The sequence below is a fragment of the Lethenteron reissneri genome, unplaced genomic scaffold (genome assembly GCF_015708825.2).
Source record: "Lethenteron reissneri isolate LAM-NWPU_2019-01 unplaced genomic scaffold, ASM1570882v1 scaffold_1419, whole genome shotgun sequence".
Lineage (NCBI taxonomy): Eukaryota > Metazoa > Chordata > Hyperoartia > Petromyzontiformes > Petromyzontidae > Lethenteron > Lethenteron reissneri.
In genome coordinates, this window is record NW_026891134.1 from 1 (window position 1) to 19,960 (window position 19,960).

General features: G+C 51.9%; 1 protein-coding gene and 1 pseudogene across 1 annotated transcript; one reads left to right on the forward strand and one right to left on the reverse strand.

Moving 5' to 3' along the window:
• Positions 1-2,515: 2,515 nt before the first annotated feature.
• On the reverse strand, positions 2,516-4,445 carry LOC133362266 (tumor necrosis factor receptor superfamily member 21-like; annotated as a pseudogene).
• A 4,811-nt stretch (positions 4,446-9,256) lies between these two features.
• Positions 9,257-10,931, forward strand: LOC133362267 (zinc finger protein 239-like). The gene is made up of 3 exons (XM_061581190.1): positions 9,257-9,261; positions 10,118-10,200; positions 10,417-10,931. The coding sequence occupies exons 1-3, from the start codon at positions 9,257-9,259 to the stop codon at positions 10,929-10,931; spliced, it is 603 nt and encodes a 200-aa protein (XP_061437174.1).
• The last annotated feature ends 9,029 nt before the right edge of the window (positions 10,932-19,960 follow it).

Genomic DNA, 19,960 nt, shown 5'->3' on the forward strand with positions numbered 1-19,960 from the left:
AATCAACCCACCCGTGCCTGCAACATGGCTTCATCCCAGAGGTCGCAATCAGGTACCCGATACCCGTACCCTACTCGTACCCGGCCGGGTACGGGTAGCCGGGTATCGGGTACGAGTACGGGTACCCGTTTGTGACCCTGGTACGGGTAGGGTACGGGTACGAGGGGTAAGGAATCAAAACTCGTTTGCGACCCTGGTGGTAGGTGGCTAGGAGTTGGTCGGAATGCTCTAAAGCCCTCGCTCTGAGCTCCCAGGCCTGCCACGCAGTGGCGTGGGCACCGTGACGGGTCTTTGACTTCTGTTGAGTGCACGATGCCGCCCCCCGTTGTGTTTATCTCGTTTGCTTCAGCGCCGTCGCGATGGTTTGGAGTTGTGAGTGCACCGCTGAACTGTCCTCTAGTTTGCCGTTTAAGTTGTGTTCCTTAAATGTTTTATTTCGATTTAAAGCTTTCGTGACTGCAGGGATTCATCTTCTTGGTTCTTTCGGTAAAGTCGTCACGTAGAAGGGAAATAATAAAATAATAAAAATAAAACATAATAAAATAATTCTCACGACGTTTCGGCCACAACGCAAGCAGCCGTCCTCAGGTGAAAACCAGGTCTGTCGGAAAGACAGCGTCTGAATGAAACACCACCAGGCTTGGAGCGTATATTTAAGCTGGGTTGGAGGGGGAAGAGCGCCTTGACAAAATAAAATTACTGGGGGCCTCACAGTACCTGTCGCCCAGGGGCTACTGGGGGGGGGGTGTGGGGGCTGTTCTTCTAAGGGCACGGGAAAGGGTGCGGGTCAAGAGGTCACGTGGGGCGCAGTCACGTGTCTACCCCACCTGGCAATCTTCCCATCAGCATCAGGGCCCCTGACTTCTATCGTGAACTGTCGGGGCCCGCCACGACTCTACGGACACTGCCTCTCCTCCCTCTCTCTCTCTCTCTGGTAGAGTTGGAGGGGGTGGGGGTGGCTTCAGGACGACCGCAATCCTTTGCAGGACAATGTAATGACTGTGCAGGCGTTACGTTGAGTTTGGTCAGGGCAGCACGGCGATGAGGGATGATAACCGATGGACGCAGATGGAGCGATAAGATCGGAGCTCATGGGCAGAAAAACCTCGGTGGCTTTTTGGCATCTCAGCTATGATTGAAGGGAGGCTTTGAGCCAGCAGTGGGTAGAGCATAGCTGATGGCATATTTGCGGATTTCGATTCGCTCTAAACTGCTGAGGAATTTTGAACGCGTATCCATTTTATGCAACTTTTATTTAAAGGTTTCAACAGTCAACACGTAACCAAACGTGGTAATTACAAAACCACATTTTACATTCCAAAAGAAGTCATTAACCAGTCCCCAGTAGTTGACATTGGAGGTGCATTACGCTCTGCTCCAGAAATGTTTCTCTCAAAATCTTAACAACGAAATATTTTTGTTATTTTTGTTTTCACTTTTCCCGGGAACCATTTTGACAAACCACATCCTCATTTATCCTTATTGGTCCTTATTTTGTCCAACGATATTTTTGTATAAAGCTCTCATCGGATTGATTGTAAGGATATATGGGTGCAATAAACATAGTGATGGAATAAAATAAACAAATAGGATTTACCCTTTCTGAGGTGTTAAGAGGTTCAAACACCAAATGGACCCCTATCACAAGGCATCCAGTCTGCACTAACCACACAGACTTGCGGTAAACCGTTTGAAACAATATACTTCGGTAATGTATGCATCGTCCTTTAAACCGATTGGCCTTACAACAACATGGATTCTTATGATGAGTGTATCACGTTCGAGTTGCGGTGCCTTCTGCTCATAATTCCTAACTCCAAGCCAGCACAGTAACATTCTGTTAAACATCGAGAGGCCTGGTCGTAGGAGAGACTGTGAACACTGCTGAAATATTCTCTCTTCACGTGAATCAACATCCAAATCGGAGACTTTTGTAGCATTTTAGCTGTCACAGTGTTCGCTGTTCGTAACGACACCGTACTCTTCTGCACCTCACGGCAGGGGCAAATTGTCTGAAATGTTCAGCGGTTAAGGTTTCAGTCGTGAGGGAGTGTCTGTTAATATTTTCGGCTTATTAAAGTTATTCACTGTTCTTGGTTCTTTCGGTAAAGTCACGTAGAAGGGAAATAATAAAATTAAAAAAAATAAAACATGTTTTATTTTTATTTAATGAAAAATTTAATAATAAAAAAATATAAAAAATAAAGCATAAATGTTTTCTATTTATTTATTTTATTATTTCCCTTCTACGTGACTTTCCCGAAAGAACCAAGAAGATGAATCCCTGCAGTCACGAAAGTCACCTAGAAGGGAAATAATAAATAAAACATAAAAAGTAATATAATAATATATTTCATTATGCTTAATTTCTAATATTTTCTTATTTTAATTATTTATAATAATATATTTTATTATATTTTTATTATTTTGTTATTTCCATTCTACGTGACTTTACCGAAGAACCAAGAAGATGGACGTCCTCAAAGGCCCTTCCCCCCATCTTGTTCGACCACGTTCAGTCCGCCGCCGCCGCCGTCGCCGCGTGCATTCTCACCGACACCTCCTGGCGACGCTCCCTTTGCGCAAACCCCAGCAGCATCTCCAGCTGCCTCTCCAACCTCCTCGCCCGCTTCGTCCTCGTTCCCCCACGCTGCCTGCGCCCTTCCCGCTGCCGCCGCCGCCGCCTCGCGGCACCGGCCAGAAGCTTCCAGATGTAGGCGGCCCTCCTTCGGTGTCGTGGTGGGCCAGGCACGGCAGAATCAGGTGACGGACGCTGTCCACGAATCGCAGGGTCGCGTCCAAGCACGCGTACTCCGGCTGGGGCGGCGGGTTAGACGGTGGAGGCTCGGCAACCATCTTCCCCTGCGGAGGGAAGAGAGGTGACGCGTCTTGCTACCGGCATACGACGTTTCAATTGCAACACAAGCAATCGTCATCAGGTGTAAATGAAATGAATATGACCCAGTGTGGCATCCACTGCCCTCCGAAGCCACAGCTGCTTCTCCGACTATGCCATCGATCTACGGTTGCCGCTAAAACGATACGTTCGTATGAAACACGTGAACGAGAGAGCGGTCATCGCAAGCGGCTCACCTGCCGGCCTCGCGTCGCCATGCTCCCGACTCCGCACGGACGCCCGTCGCTCGTGGCAGGACCAGCAGAGCGCGTCGTGCGTGGAGGCTCCGGGCAGCAGCTGCACGGAGCCCGGAGTGAGGCAGTTTGTGTGCGGGCGGCACGTGGCATTCGCCGATACCTCCGGGGAGAAGAATCCCCAAGGGCACGGGGCGCAGTGCGTGTCTTCGTGCGGGGATCCTGCGGTGCCGAGAAGAGCGTGAGATGAGGGTGCACGGGCAGACAGAGAGAGAGAATGTAGAGATGCGTAGAGGGAGAGAGAAAGATGAGAAGAGAATAGGCATTGATTGGCGCTGGGAGATGGCTGGGAGATAGCTGGGCGATGGGAAAGTGGTGATAAGATTCCCCGACTTGACGACTAAATACATTTACAAATGACGCATTTATAAATAACGCGACCTAACCCAAGAACCTTTATTATGAACAAATGAATGATCATCAGACGGATGCATGTAGGAACCAATCAATGTCCGAGTGGGGTAGAAAGCTCGTGCTGGGCACGCAGAAGCTCTGTCCCGATGGGCAACTGGTGATTGGAGCCAACAGAACAAATGAAATAATGCGCAAATGATTTCACCTCTCCACGAATGAATAGGTCATGTGCACTCGTGCCTTTAGCGAGGACATCCTACCTGTGCATGTACGAGCCGAGCGACATGCAGAACCAAGTACTACAATGAATGAAGAATGCATGAACGGGGAGTGTGGGCGTTCGTGCATTTTTGTTGATGGGGGAGGTCACGCGGAAGGAACTGTCATCGATTCAACTAATTAAATAAGACGCAATAATTGAGTAGCGTCTTGGTACGAGCGAATCGATCGCCGAATGAACCGCAACGACACACGTGGTGTATCCCCCGCCCCCCGTGCGTGCCTTTGGTGACGACGCCGTGCCCAGCGGCGCAGCTTCTGTGCGGCACGCAGAACTCCTGTAGCAGGAAGGTGCCCGGCTCGCACTCGCACACGCGGTCGTGCGTGGGGCTGCATTCCTTCGCGAGCCGCTGACCCTCCTTGCACCCCGGGCCACAGTAGAGACACCGGTCCAGGGAGTTCCAGAACTGGGTGTAGTGGCGTGGCGGGCACCGAGTGCAACGTGCCTCCACGTGGGACGCGTCCTCCAGCTGCTGCTGCTGCCCCTCCACGGCCTTCGTGGAGAACGGCAGCGAGACGTGGTGGCCCGGGGGACACAGCCCGTACGGATGGGACGGAGAAGGCTTCTTCGCGTCGTCTGCCGACACCGTCGACGCCGCTGCCGCCCCCGTCGTCGCCACCAGCAGCATTGTCGCGATGACGGTGGTCATCGTCGTCGTCATTGTCGCTGGCGTAGCCCCGACGCGACCTGCGAAGGGGGGTGCGGGAGGAGCGCGCACGGTTGTGTTCAAGCGCAGGTGGGAGACGTGACGTCGTCGGTGCGTGGTCACGCGGCCGGTGAGAAATGGCCGTGGATTGGGGGGAGGTCTTCATTTCCGCGGAGGATCGAGCGTGGCTGACGACGACGACGACGACGTGGAGATCAGCAGGGGGTATCGCCGGCCATTCGATCAGCAGCGGCAGAGAGACGCACGAGACGAAGGGAAAACAACCGAATTGAAGCGCGAGTTCACAGACGATGGGGATACACAACGACACAAATGATCCATTCTTCTAGAATCTTCTCGACACAATCGGATCGGCACTGCACCATAGACTCAACACTGCCCATAGACTCAACACTGCACCACAGACTCAACACTGTCATAGACTCACACAACACCATAGACTCAACACTGCACCATAGACTCAACACTGCCCATAGACTCAACACTGCACCATAGACTCAACACTGCCCATAGACTCAACACTGCACCATAGACTCAACACTGCACCATAGACTCAACACTGCATCATAGACTCAACACTGCACCATAGACTCAACACTGCACCATAGACTCAACACTGCACCATAACTCAACATGCCATAGACTCAACACTGCCCATAGACTCAACACTGCCCATAGACTCAACACTGCACCATAGACTCAACACTGCCATAGACTCAACACTGCCCATAGACTCAACACTGCCCCATAGACTCAACACTGCCCATAGACTCAACACTGACCATAGACTCAACACTGCCCATAGACTCAACACTGCACCATAGACTCAACACTGCCCATAGACTCAACACTGCCCATAGACTCAACACTGCACCATAGACTCAACACTGCATAGACTCACACACACCATAGACTCAACACTGCACCATAGACTCAACACTGCCCATACTCAACACTGCACCATAGACTCAACACCCATAGACTCAACACTGCACCATAGACTCAACACTGCACCATAGACTCAACACTGCACCATAGACTCAACACTGCACCATAGACTCAACACTGCACCATAGACTCAACACTGCACCATAGACTCAACTGCACCATAGACTCAACACTGCCCATAGACTCAACACTGCCCATAGACTCAACACTGCACCCATAGACTCAACACTGCCCATAGACTCAACACTACCCATAGACTCAACACTGCCCATAGACTCAACACTGCCACCATAGACTCAACACTGCCCATAGACTCAACACTGCACCATAGACTCAACACTGCCCATAGACTCAACACTGCCCATAGACTCAACACTGCACCATAGACTCAACACTGCCCATAGACTCAACACTGCACCATAGACTCAACACTGCACCATAGACTCAACACTGCCCATAGACTCAACACTGCACCATAGACTCAACACTGCCCATAGACTCAACACTGCACCATAGACTCAACACTGCCCATAGACTCAACACTACCCATAGACTCAACACTGCCCATAGACTCAACACTGCACCATAGACTCAACACTGCCCATAGACTCAACACTGCCCATAGACTCAACACTACCATAGACTCAACACTGCCCATAGACTCAACACTGCACCCATAGACTCAACACTGCCCATAGACTCAACACTGCACCCATAGACTCAACACTGCCCATAGACTCAACACTGCCCATAGACTCAACACTGCCCATAGACTCAACACTGCCCATAGACTCAACACTGCCCATAGACTCAACACTGCACCATAGACTCAACACTGCCCATAGACTCAACACTGCCACCCATAGACTCAACACTGCATAGACTCAACACTGCACCCATAGACTCAACACTGCCCATAGACTCAACACTGCACCCATAGACTCAACACTGCCCATAGACTCAACACTGCCACCCATAGACTCAACACTGCCCATAGACTCAACACTGCACCATAGACTCAACACTACCATAGACTCAACACTGCCCATAGACTCAACACTGCACCCATAGACTCAACACTGCCCATAGACTCAACACTGCACCCATAGACTCAACACTGCCCATAGACTCAACACTGCCCATAGACTCAACACTGCCCATAGACTCAACACTGCACCATAGACTCAACACTGCCCATAGACTCAACACTGCACCATAGACTCAACACTCCCATAGACTCAACACTGCCCATAGACTCAACACTACCCCATAGACTCAACACTGCCCATAGACTCAACACTGCCCATAGACTCAACACTGCCCATAGACTCAACACTGCCCATAGACTCAACACTGCACCCATAGACTCAACACTGCCCATAGACTCAACACTGCCCCATAGACTCAACACTGCCCATAGACTCAACACTGCCACCCATAGACTCAACACTGCCCATAGACTCAACACTACCCCATAGACTCAACACTGCCCATAGACTCAACACTACCCCATAGACTCAACACTGCCCATAGACTCAACACTGCCCATAGACTCAACACTCCCATAGACTCAACACTGCCCATAGACTCAACACTGCCCATAGACTCAACACTGCCCATAGACTCAACACTGCCCCATAGACTCAACACTGCACCATAGACTCAACACTGCCCATAGACTCAACACTGCACCCATAGACTCAACACTACCATAGACTCAACACTGCCCATAGACTCAACACTGCACCCATAGACTCAACACTGCCCATAGACTCAACACTGCACCCATAGACTCAACACTGCCCATAGACTCAACACTGCCCATAGACTCAACACTGCCCATAGACTCAACACTGCACCCATAGACTCAACACTGCCCATAGACTCAACACTGCCACCCATAGACTCAACACTACCCATAGACTCAACACTGCCCATAGACTCAACACTGCACCATAGACTCAACACTGCCCATAGACTCAACACTGCCCATAGACTCAACACTGCCCATAGACTCAACACTGCCCATAGACTCAACACTGCACCATAGACTCAACACTGCCCATAGACTCAACACTGCCCATAGACTCAACACTGCCCCATAGACTCAACACTGCACCATAGACTCAACACTGCCACCCATAGACTCAACACTGCCCATAGACTCAACACTACCCCATAGACTCAACACTGCCCATAGACTCAACACTACCCATAGACTCAACACTGCCCATAGACTCAACACTGCCCACAGACTCAACACTACCCCATAGACTCAACACTGCCCATAGACTCAACACTGCCCATAGACTCAACACTGCCCATAGACTCAACACTGCCCATAGACTCAACACTGCCCCATAGACTCAAACTGCACATTTATCAACAAAAATCCATGGCAACCGCCTTTACTCCCCCCCCCCCTCAAATGGGGGCGGGCGAGGGGGAGGAGCCTAAAAGATTTGGCGGGAAAAAACTCCACGTCACGTCGCCTCAGCCTCAAAGCAGTAACTGGAGTGGTGTGTGAACATCGCCACTGGGGAGACAAAGGCGGCCGGGTAGTAGAGCTAGTAAGATCACGTGAGAAGTTTATACGTCAAAGACGTTATTATGTTATATATTTATATTTAAAAAAACAAGTTAATTTAATGCTTTGTAAATAAAAACAACAATTTGCTAAACCTTGGTCACAATATCTGGACTTGCCTTCATGTAAATCAACGCATAGATTTCTGTTGATATGATTGTGGTTGTACTTTATTAATCCGTAATCTCAAACATTACATACAATAAAGCAAGAAATGGTTAAAAAAAAACAAAGTTAAAACAGAGCAATGCAATACAATACACTGTTAGACATTATTGTAAAAAAAAAAAAATTATAAAAAGTCCATCCCATGTGTTGGTGAATTTGTAAATGTTTTAGGCAGGAAATGGCAGGAAATTAGTTTTCAAATTTAGATATTTTTCTGGGGGGGAGGACCCCAGACACCTGGAAAATCTGGCCCCCCCAATGTTGTCTCCATGGCTACGGCCTTGCACTACACTATACACTACACTATACACTACACTATACACTACACTATACACTATACACTACACTATACACTACACTATACACTACTACACACTACACTATACACTACACTATATACTACACTATACACTACACTATACACTACTACACACTACACTATACACTACACTATACACTACACTATACACTACACTATACACTACACTACACTATACACTACACTATACACTACACTATACACTACTACACACTACACTATACACTACTATACACTACACTATACACTACACTATACACTACACTACACTATACACTACACTATACACTACACTATACACTACACTATACACTACTACACACTACACTATACACTACTACACACTACACTATACACTACTATACACTACACTATACACTACTACACTATACACTACACTATACACTACTACACACTACACTACACACTACACTATACACTACACTACACTATACACTACACTATACACTACACTATACACTACCTATGAAAGTCATCTTTCGTCTGTGTGTCTGTCTGCCTGTTTGCGCGGGTACCTTGTGACGTGTTTCACTTACAAACTGTGGGGTTTTACGCATCGAAAAAGTACACAGATACCACACCGTATGCCCCGCGACGGAAAAGCGCTATTCGTATTTCACATCTGTCAAGTTTAAAGTGGTTAAATTAACAATGTATTCCCTTTCATTAGCACAGGGTGGTTCCAGGCCACGCATCTGCGCATGCGCGAGAAAGTCGCCACCGCTGAGGTGAATTCTTCAGTGTGATCGGTGGGGCGGAATTATGAGGTGAATTCTTCAGTGTGATGTCCTCTTCTCCCCAATGTGTGCAGCACTTACTACTATAGGGTCGGTAGCAGAGGTCGCAACCGAGTACCCGATACCCGTACCCTACCCGATACCCGGCTACCCGTACGGGTACGGGTAGCCGTTTGCGACCCTGGTGCGGCCGGGTACGGGTAGACCGTGAGTCATTGGTGAGTAACTGTTTGTCACTCATTTCCCAACGTCTTGTCTCTTCTCACAATTCAAGTTCCTAGAATCAACCCACTGGCGCCTGCAACATGGCTTCATCCCAGAGGTCGCAATCAGGTACCCGATACCCGTACCCGTACCCGTACCCGACCGGGTACGGGTACGGGTACCCGTTTGCGACCTTGGTGCGACCGGGTACGGGTAAGGAATCAAAACCCGTTTGTGACCTCTGGTCGGTAGATACTACTATTATAGTCCTTGGATGATATTATTGTAAAGCGGGTGGGGGGATGGTGGTGGTGGGGGGGTAGCAGCCCAGCCTCAGCCTGCAAAGGTGCCACCTCGGCCAGCTGGGCAATCTAGGCGAGGCTAGGGGCTCTGCACGGGACTAAGCCTCACCACTACACGCTGTGAAGTTAGTACTATTATAGAGTTTGGATAGCTACTACTACAGCCGGTGGATAAACTATACACTACACTATACACTCCACAGTAGTGCCGTACTGCGTAATGAATTGGCACGGTCTGTTCCTGTTGTACTAAACCTTACTAAATGGCTGTGTCGGGTGGTGGCGGGTTTAACGACGGCGCAACATTTATATATTTATTATTTATCTATTTGGTTGTCTACGTTCATTGTCGTTGTTTTTCTTTGCATTCCCCCCGCCAGATTCGTCAAGCAAGAAATGGAAGATAATGCAGCGCTTGGGAAGCGGCCAGACTCTACGGAGAGCCTGCAAGACATCGATGCTGGTGAGCACGGTGGCACCACGGTGGATAGCAGACGTTGACTACCTCGCCTGGTATACAGGAGGTCGTGGGTTCGATCTCTCATCATCATCACGGTGGCTATGAGACGTTGACTACCTCGCCTGGTATACAGGAGGTCCTGGGTTCGATCCCGACCCTGACGCCTGTTGTACAATGCTCCCACCACACCGTCCTCCCCGCCCGTCCGTACCTTTGCAGGAGACAAGAAGACAGCAAGCACCGCCGGTGACAAGCGGCACGCGTGCGGGCAGTGCGGCTTTCCCCACTTCGAGACGCACACGAGCGAGAAGCAGTACGTGTGCGCCGTGTGCGGCAAGGGCTTCGCGCACGACTTCAACTTGAACCTGCGAGTGAGGTCGCACATGGACGAGAGGCCGTACGTTTGCGAAGAGTACGGGAAGGGCTCCGCGCAGGCCTGCAACTTGAACCTGCGAGTGAGGTCGCACATGGACGAGAGGCCGTACGTTTGCGAGGATTGCGGGAAGAGTTTTCCCGGCTGCTCCGACATGAAGAGGCACGCCAGGACGCACGCGGGCGAGAGAACGTACGTGTGCGACGAGTGCGGGCAGGGGTTCACGCAGGTGGACAGCTTGCACGTGCACGCAAGGAAGCACACGGGGGAGAGGCCGTACGTGTGCGCAGTGTGCGGCAAGGGGTTTGCTTTGCGTCGCCACCTTCAGCGGCATTCGGTGACTCACGGGGAGGGAGTCTAGCTAGGGAGGGGGTCTAACCGAACGCCGTTTGGTGGTGCACACTGGGAGGCACGCACGCGGCCGTGAGTGGCTGTGAGCTCGGGGGGCGTCGGGAATTATTTCAAGAAACAAATCTACACTACTATACACTACACTACTATACACTATACACTACACTACTATACACTACACTACTATACACTACACTACTATACACTACACTACTATACACTACACTACTATACACTATACACTACACTACTATACACTATACACTACACTACTATGCACTACACTACTATACACTACACTACTATACACTACACTATACACTACACCACTATACAATACACTACTATACACTACACCACTATACACTACACTATACGCTACACTACTATACACTACACTACTATACACTACACTACTATACACTACTATACACTACACTACAATACACTACACTATACACTACTTTACACTACTATACACTACACTATACACTACTCTGCACTATACACTACACTACTTTACACTACACCACACACTGCTATAGACTACTATACACTACACTATACATGACACTATACACTCCACTATACACGACACTATACACTACACTATACACTACACTATACACTACACTATACACGACACTATACACTACACTATACACTACACTATACACTACACTATACACTACTATACACTATACTAGTAATTAATTGGTGCGTTGTTTACGTGACAAACCTTACTGGCTGTGTCGGGTGGTGGAGGGTTACGACACAACATTGATACTTACGTGTTCGAACCCAAAATACTTTATGATGATTAATGAACACGCTGTCCCGACATTCACTGCAATCAATCCCAGCCTCGCACGTCTGCACGACGATCTTTAGAGAACACACCTTGTTGAAATCTTGACCTAAAAGTCGTGGTTGTTTTCGGTATCCATGTCGTGCGCGCGAATAAAAACTCGAAGTGCCAAACAAACACCGCTCAATGTAATACTGTTATATGAATATGCCAAACGCCCGTTTATTCAACTCTAGTAGACGACATAAAATGCACCAAGGTGCCGTTTATTCCCTCTATTTTATTTCACCTTTATACTAGTAAATGCATTCGAGTTTCCCCATCTAAGGTCAATTAATCTCAGACGTGATCGTTTGGAAATGAAAGACTACGAGTCTTTAAATCTCACAGCGTTTCTTGTCAAAACAAACACTTTTAATTAACGTTACACTAGAATATAGTAATTTTTTCCTTAACTCCTCTATACCCGGTCGATATCCCTGTGTAATAAAAGGACTCAGACGCTTCTCTCTGACTTCGTGTCCTTTATTGGGTTCTTGTCTTTTCCCACACGGCACTCTCTGGTAGACACTGTATTTGTAGCCCCCGGCTGCTATCGCTATTGTAGCCTCCTTCCTCTCCCTGCAGACTCGCTGCTGACTCCCTATGCAGATCCCCGCTGCTAACTCTATATGCAGACCCTCTTGGCTGCTACTCCGTATGCAGACCCGCTGCTGACTCCGTATGCAGCCCCGCTGCTGACTGCAGCCTCCTCGCTGCCTCGGGTCGGTCACCGCTGGCCAACGGTGCCGATCCTCGCTCCCCCGTGTCCGTGGCGATCTCGCCACCCTCCGCTTTCGCCCTTCGTGGCCTCTCTCGTTCCTGGTCCCCCGTCACTCCCTATCCTCTTCCGGTTCCCCTCCCTCTATAGCTTAACCCCTCTCCCCCCACGTGACCTAACTCCTCCCCTCATGACGTCACCTCCGGAGGGCCGTTTACGCCCGCATTACATCACCCTCCCCCATAAAGAAAATCCAGCCGACCTCGGCTGAAATGCAACTTGACAAGCAATGCGGGTGTAAAGGACCAACACGTAAAAAGACACGAAGCATGCAACAACAATATAACAAGAACACAACACAACACAATTTAACGAAACGTGAGGGATTTCGAGCGAGTACGGGTAGCCGGGCAGTCCCGGACGGTCGGCAGCCCACCCGCCGAGCGGGAACGTGGCAGGGTTTTAAGGGCGACGGGAGCAAGTTCATCCGTCGCCATTAGAGGCCCGCCACTGTCCCAGTCACGTTCAGAGACGTCCCGTAATCGCGTCCGCGGAGGGATAGGAAGAGCTGCAGGTCCCGTAGGTTCTGCGGCTCCGGTCGGCATCCCACGAGCGGAACGTCCTCCTTCGTGCGGCGTCACGGCCGGCTTGTCTGTAAAGGGTACGACAGGCGCTCTTGCATGGTCAGCAGGCACAGGCAAGGGCGAGTCGGCAGCAACAGACCCCGGCAAGGCAACCTCGGGAGATGACGCATCCGGTCGCGGGGCAATGTACGGCTTCAACCGGGATGTATGCACGAACCAGGGCCGCGAACCAACCCGAACACGCGCCGACTGTGGGTTGGGAACCTCAATGAGGCGGACCGGTCCTTGCCATGGTTTATGTAATTTAGGAGAGGTACCTGGCCGCACCTGTGGGCAATGAAGCCAGGCCAGGTCCCCCGTTTTCCAGGGGCACTCCCCCTTTGAACGTCGGGCACACCGCTCATTCCTGGCCTGGGCTTTGGCCGTAGCCATGCGGGCTCTTTCCCTCGCCTCAGTGACACGGCGAACGTTGTCCTGAATATACTCAGGAAGAGGCTTAACAGGTCCCCTCGCACCGGTTCCCAACTGCTCATTAATCGGCGGCACATTTTCACGGCCGTACATAAGAAAGAACGGCGAGTATCCAGTAGCCGCGTGCGGCGTCATGCGATACGCCGAACGCACCCCAGGGATATGCAAATCCCAATCAGATTGATTTTCCCCGACTGTATGGCACAGCATGGCGGACAGAGTCCGATTCAACCGTTCCACCATACCATCCGTTTGTGGGTGGTAGGGGGACGTCCGTATCTTTTTAGTTCCAAGGGCCGCACACACCTCCCCCAACAATTTGGACGAAAAGTTACGCCCTTGATCTGTAAGGAGCCTCTCCGGCGCCCCCTTGTCCATTACATACCCAAATAGAAAGGCGTCAGTGATAGACGCCGCTGACTGGTCAGGCAAAGGCCAGGCCATCGGCCAGCGGGAGAGGTACTCCACCCCCACCAGTAAATACTTATTTCCCTTAGCGGATGGCGGAAAGGGTCCCAAAATATCTAACGCCACCAGCTCATTAACCCGAGATACTTGAATCGATTGTATCGGCGGAACATATGGATGTTTAGGCGGCTTACGGCGGGCACAATCGGGACACGCGCGAACGTGACCGACGACATCTGTCGTCATGCCGTGCCAATAATAGTCTCGCTGCAGCGTCAATAGGGTTTTCTGCACCCCCAGATGTAAAAGTGTCACAATGCAGAGATCTAATCAATTCGTACCGCAATGACGCAGGTACAACGAGACGCCAGTGTTCCTGCATCCCTTCCCTCCACATCAGCAACCCATCTCGGAGAGCAGTTTCCGGTACACCACCCGCACCGAGTCCCTTACTTGCCTTCTCCGTTTGTTTTCGTAACGTCACCAAGGAATCGTCCAACATTTGCTCCCGAATCCACACAGACCGCGGGAGACGCAAAATCCCATCGGCCGGTCCCCCATCAACCGGTCCCGGTGTAAGCGGAGTTTCAAGAACATCCACCGCCAGCGCGACAGGCTGAGGGGGGAGCTGAATCGGTCCACACCTATGCGTCCCCGACGCACACGCACAAGGGGATTGTTGCGGCAACCTGGAAAGTGCGTCCGCATTAGCGTGACGCACACCCTTCCAATGGTGAATTTGGAAGGAAAATTCTTGCAGCGTGTCCAGCCACCTCGCCAATTGTCCGGATGGCTGGTCCATCTTAAGAGCATACTGCAAGGCCGCATGGTCCGTGCGGACAATAAACGACCGACCGTACAGATACGGTCGAAATTGGCGGAGAAAAAAAACAATGGCCAAAAGTTCCCTGCGAGTGACGCAGTAGCGGGTTTCCGCGGGAGACAAAACCCGACTTCCATACGCCACCACGCGCTCAACTCCACCTTTCGACTGGGACAACACTGCCCCAATACCAGTGTCACTTGCATCAGTATCCAGAATGAAAGGATGTTCAAAGTCTGGATAATCTAACGTCGGTGCAGTAGCCAGTAAATCGCGCAGGCTCCGAAACGCCGCCTCCTCCGGCGGTCCCCAAGCAAATTTGTGTCCCTTCCCAGTAAGGAGATGCAAAGGCCTCGCGATAGTAGCAAAATTCGGAACAAACCTCCGATAATACGAGGCGAACCCCAAAAACCGACGCACATCACCCACCGTGGCCGGGGTTGCCCAATCACGGACACACGCAGTTTTCTCCGGATCCGTGGCCACCCCGTCCGCACTAACAATATGTCCCAAGTATCGAACGGAGTGTTGCAGCAGGTGACATTTCTTTGGCTTGAATTTCAAATTAGCAGAACGCATTCTGGTGAATACAGCCTCCAACCGCAGTAAATGCTCATCAAATGTGCGGCTGAAGACAATAATATCATCTAAATAAATCAGACATGTCTCCCACTGCAACCCCGTTAATACCAACTCCATCAACCTCTGAAAAGTGGCAGGGGCCGCATTCAACCCCATCGGAAGACAGTTAAATTGGAATAACCCCTGCGGCGTACGGAATACAGTCTTTTCTCGCGAGGGCTCGTCAAGGGGGAGCTGCCAGAAGCCCGAAGAGAGATCTAGCGTTGAAAAAAACTTAGCCCCTGACAAGGCGTCGAGAGAATCGTCCATACGCGGCAGGGGATACGCATCTGCCACCGACACTTTATTCAACTTCCGAAAATCCACACAAAATCGCAATTTACCATCCTTCTTTTTAACCAACACAACAGGCGCGCCCCACGGGCTATTAGACGGAGATATAATATCCGCTTTCAACATGTCATCTACTGCCCCTCGAACATGCTCACGCTCAGCCGGACTCATCCGACACGAGTTCAAGCGGATAGGGGCAGCGTCCCCTGTGTCGATATGATGATAAAGCAGCGAGGTGCGTCCCAAGTCCAAATCGTCCGAGCTAAACACATCCGAATAACTCGATAATAATTTATGAATCGCACAACGCTGCTCGGCGGAAAGGGCCGAATTTTCCCCACATAATTCAGCGATCCAACGATCATCCACCCCTCCATCGTGTGAAACACCACCCACCAGCCCTCCGTCCGGCAGATCACTCTGAGCCGTAAACGCCGTAGTGGCATGTGCCACAACGGTACCAGCCGGCACACACACGCTTTCAGTACTCGCATTTAACACCTGCAAAAACGGCCGCTGATCTGGACGGACAATAGTTTGCGCCCCCACTAGCGCCAATCCGCCCGTAACAGCGGCGGACGGCGACAGCAAAATCCCAAAAGCACCCTGCCGACCCGGAACCGGCTTCCGATATCGTAAGGGAATGAGCATCTGCGAGCCAGGTGGAATATCAACCGAAACTTCCGATAACGCCTGCACCTGGGCGACAGGAGCCGGTCGCCCCCAGGCGGACTGTAAAAATGCCAATTTCCGGCCCCCCGGTAGTTCAATGCAATTTTCATTGATTCAAATTAAAATGGGCATCTTAGCCAAAAAATCAGTACCCAACAGGCAAGGAACCGCCAGGGACCTCGAAATTAACACAACGCCCGAGGCCGAGACTCCCCCGATAGAAATGTTAGCGTCCACCTGGCCCACGATGCCCATACTACCCCCGTTTGCAGCTATGCAGGAAGCGTAAGCCGGCCTCACGGCCCCCGGTGGGATGTTCAAAAGATGGAATATCACATCCGAAATAATGGTCGCGGACGCACCGGAATCCACCAAAATGCGTACGTCCACCCCTTGGATCGACCCAGGTACAGTGGACGAACCGGTAGCGGCCGCGACAACCCGCCGAGCCAGCTTACGCCACTGCGTTATCGAGCGACAAGGCGCAGATACTGGCCTCCCGTATTTAACAACATCCGCGTCGCACAACAACGGCGATGAGTGAGGTGTCGGGCCTTGCCGGGTGTCTGATGCGCACCGACTTGCCTGTGCTGGAGGATCTTTCTTTGGAGCGTCCGCTGTCGAGGCCTCCTGCTGGGGCGGACCCAGAACACGGGCCCAGCAGTCCCTGGAATAATGGCCCCGACGGCCGCAGCGGAAGCACTCGACGTCGGAGCGGCGCGCAGCGGGCACCCCGTCCCGACGCGGCCGCACCGGCGGCGCAGCCCGCGGCCCCGGCCCGCTTCGGGCCGGCCACGGAGCAGAGGCAGCCGACAACTCCTTCTGGCCGCTCCCCTCCGGCACGTACACGGCCTTTGTAGGGTCCCACCCTACGGCACCCCCATCGACGACAGGACCGCCCGTCCACGCCGTGACCTGTTTCCAGCGGCGGAGATTAAACTGGGCGTCCAGACACTTGGCCGCGGCCCGGGACGTGAGCTTTTCGTGACCGCACGCCGGCATAGGAATGCCAAGATCTCGGGACAACTCCAACATCTTCCCCAGGATGAGAGGTTCCAGCAGGTCAGGCTCCGTCTCTGGGTAAGCGGCCATAGCGAGTTCCAACACGGCGCCCCTATACGCCACTGGTGACTCCTCAGGTGCGCGTTGCCGTTGCACGAATCGGCGATGGGCGTCATCCGGTGGCTCGTACGCGTCCGCCATTTCATCGAACACCCCTCGCAGAGTCTTCTTCTTCGCAGCTTTTATAGAGCGAAAAAAACGAACGGACTCATCATCAAGAAGAGTCGGAAGCACCTCCAGTGCCTCAGCGTCCGTCCACCTTGCTGTACGTACCGCCGCCAAAAATCTACAGGCGAACGCACTCCAATCGCCCCCGATGGAGAATTCTTTGACGGTTGTTAGGTGACGACTGCGACTCCTTGGCTTGCTTCCTTCCGCCACTGACTCCTCCGGTGGTAAATTCAACAAGGCGTCGCAACGCGGTGTCGACAAGATGGCGGACGACCGTCGCGGCGGTCCCAAAATGGCGGCTTCCCGCTTTCCGTGGTGCGCCACGCCCAAGATGGCGTCTTCGCGCCGCGTGGCTGATGGCGGCGCCATCGAAGACGACCCGGGCTCCTGCCGATCACCACCATCACCTTCCAACGCCGCCCTTGGCGTGACAAGGTCACACAACTGTGTGATGACGTTTTTGAGAGTTGCCAGTTGCTCCGCCATCTGGGTCCATCTTAAATCAGCGTCCTTTGGAGCAGATGGGTCCGACGACGCGGCAACCTCCTCGACACCCGGACCCTCACGGATCTCTTCCTCTGCCGAAGTCAAGCCGACTGCAGGAGGAAGATCGTCGTCGTCGGAAGATGAAGCCGACGCCGGAGATGGAATATTCTTTTTCCTCAATTGTTTTGCCATGCCATTTCACTTCTGACTCCAGTGTAATAAAAGGACTCAGACGCTTCTCTCTGACTTTGTGTCCTTTATTGGGTTCTTGTCTTTTCCCACACGGCACTCTCTAGTAGACACTGTATTTGTAGCCCCCGGCTGCTATCGCTATTGTAGCCTCCTTCCTCTCCCTGCAGACTCTCTCCTTTCTCTATTGTAACCTCCTTCCTCTCCCTGCAGACTCGCTGCTGACTCCCTATGCAGATCCCCGCTGCTAACTCTATATGCAGACCCTCTTGGCTGCTACTCCGTATGCAGACCCGCTGCTGACTCCGTATGCAGCCCCGCTGCTGACTGCAGCCTCCTCGCTGCTTCGGGTCGGTCACCGCTGGCCAACGGTGCCGATCCTCGCTCCCCCGTGTCCGTGGCGATCTCGCCACCCTCCGCTTCCGCCCTTCGTGGCCTCTCTCGTTCCTGGTCCCCCGTCACTCCCTATCCTCTTCCGGTTCCCCTCCCTCTATAGCTTAACCCCTCTCCCCCCACGTGACCTAACTCCTCCCCTCATGACGTCACCTCCGGAGGGCCGTTTACGCCCGCATTACACTTGCAAAGGTTTCAGTTTGGTGTTTTAACGTCTTAAACACACGAGGGTTTTATTGTGGCCAGAAAGGGGGAACCCCCTTCGATTATCAAAGCGGAATTTTCCACGCGGTGGGGTTTCAATCCACCAATTAGAAGCGAGGGGGCTGCGGGGTGACGCGTCAGCGCCGGCAGCCAATCAGGGCGCGTCTCGCGCCTGCTGTGGGCGGGGCTTCAGCGCGTGAGGAGGTCGCCTTGGTGGGAAGAGGCGCTGGGACATCGCCCAGCAACAACAACAACAACCACCACAACAACAACAACTACCACAGCAACAACAACCACAACTACAACAACAACCACAACAACTACTACCACAGCAACTACTACCACCACTACTACTACCTTGTGAGTATTACTAGCACTCTTATCACGACTACTACTACCACTCTTATTATCACAACAACTCTTATTACCACCACAACCACCTCCACCCTGTGAGTATAACAACAACAACACTAGTTGTTGTAGTAAGATGTAGGCATTTCTCGCCGCTATGCAGCATCACCCCTCAACACCCTCAACGCCCCCACGTGTTGTGTTGCAGCAAACACGCCGCGTGGACAATGGCGGACGTGGGTGGGTGTGAGAGTGTGTGGGTGAATGTGTGGGTGGGTGTGAGAGTGTGTGGGTGTGAGAGAGTGTGTCTGTGTGTGAGTGTGGGTGGGTGTGAGTGTGTGTGAGAGTGTGGGTGGGTGTGTGTGTGAGAGTGTGTGAGAGTGTGGGTGGGTGTGAGAGTGTGGGTGGGTGTGAGAGTGTGGGTGGGTGTGAGAGTGTGTGGGTGGGTGTGAGAGTGTGTGTCTGTGTGTGAATGTGGGTGGGTGTGAGTGTGTGTGAGAGTGTGTGAGAGTGTGTGTGGGTGTGAGAGTGTGTGCGGTGTGAGAGTGTGTGAGTGTGAGAGTGTGTGGGTGGGTGTGTGGGTGGGTGTAAGTGTGGGTGGGTGTGAGTGTGGGTGGATGAGTGGGTGAGTGTGGGTGTGAGAGTGTGGGTGGGTGTGAGAGTGGGTGGGTGTGAGAGTGTGTGGGTGTGAGAGTGTGAGAGTGTGTGGGTGGGTGTGAGAGTGTGTGGGTGTGAGAGAGTG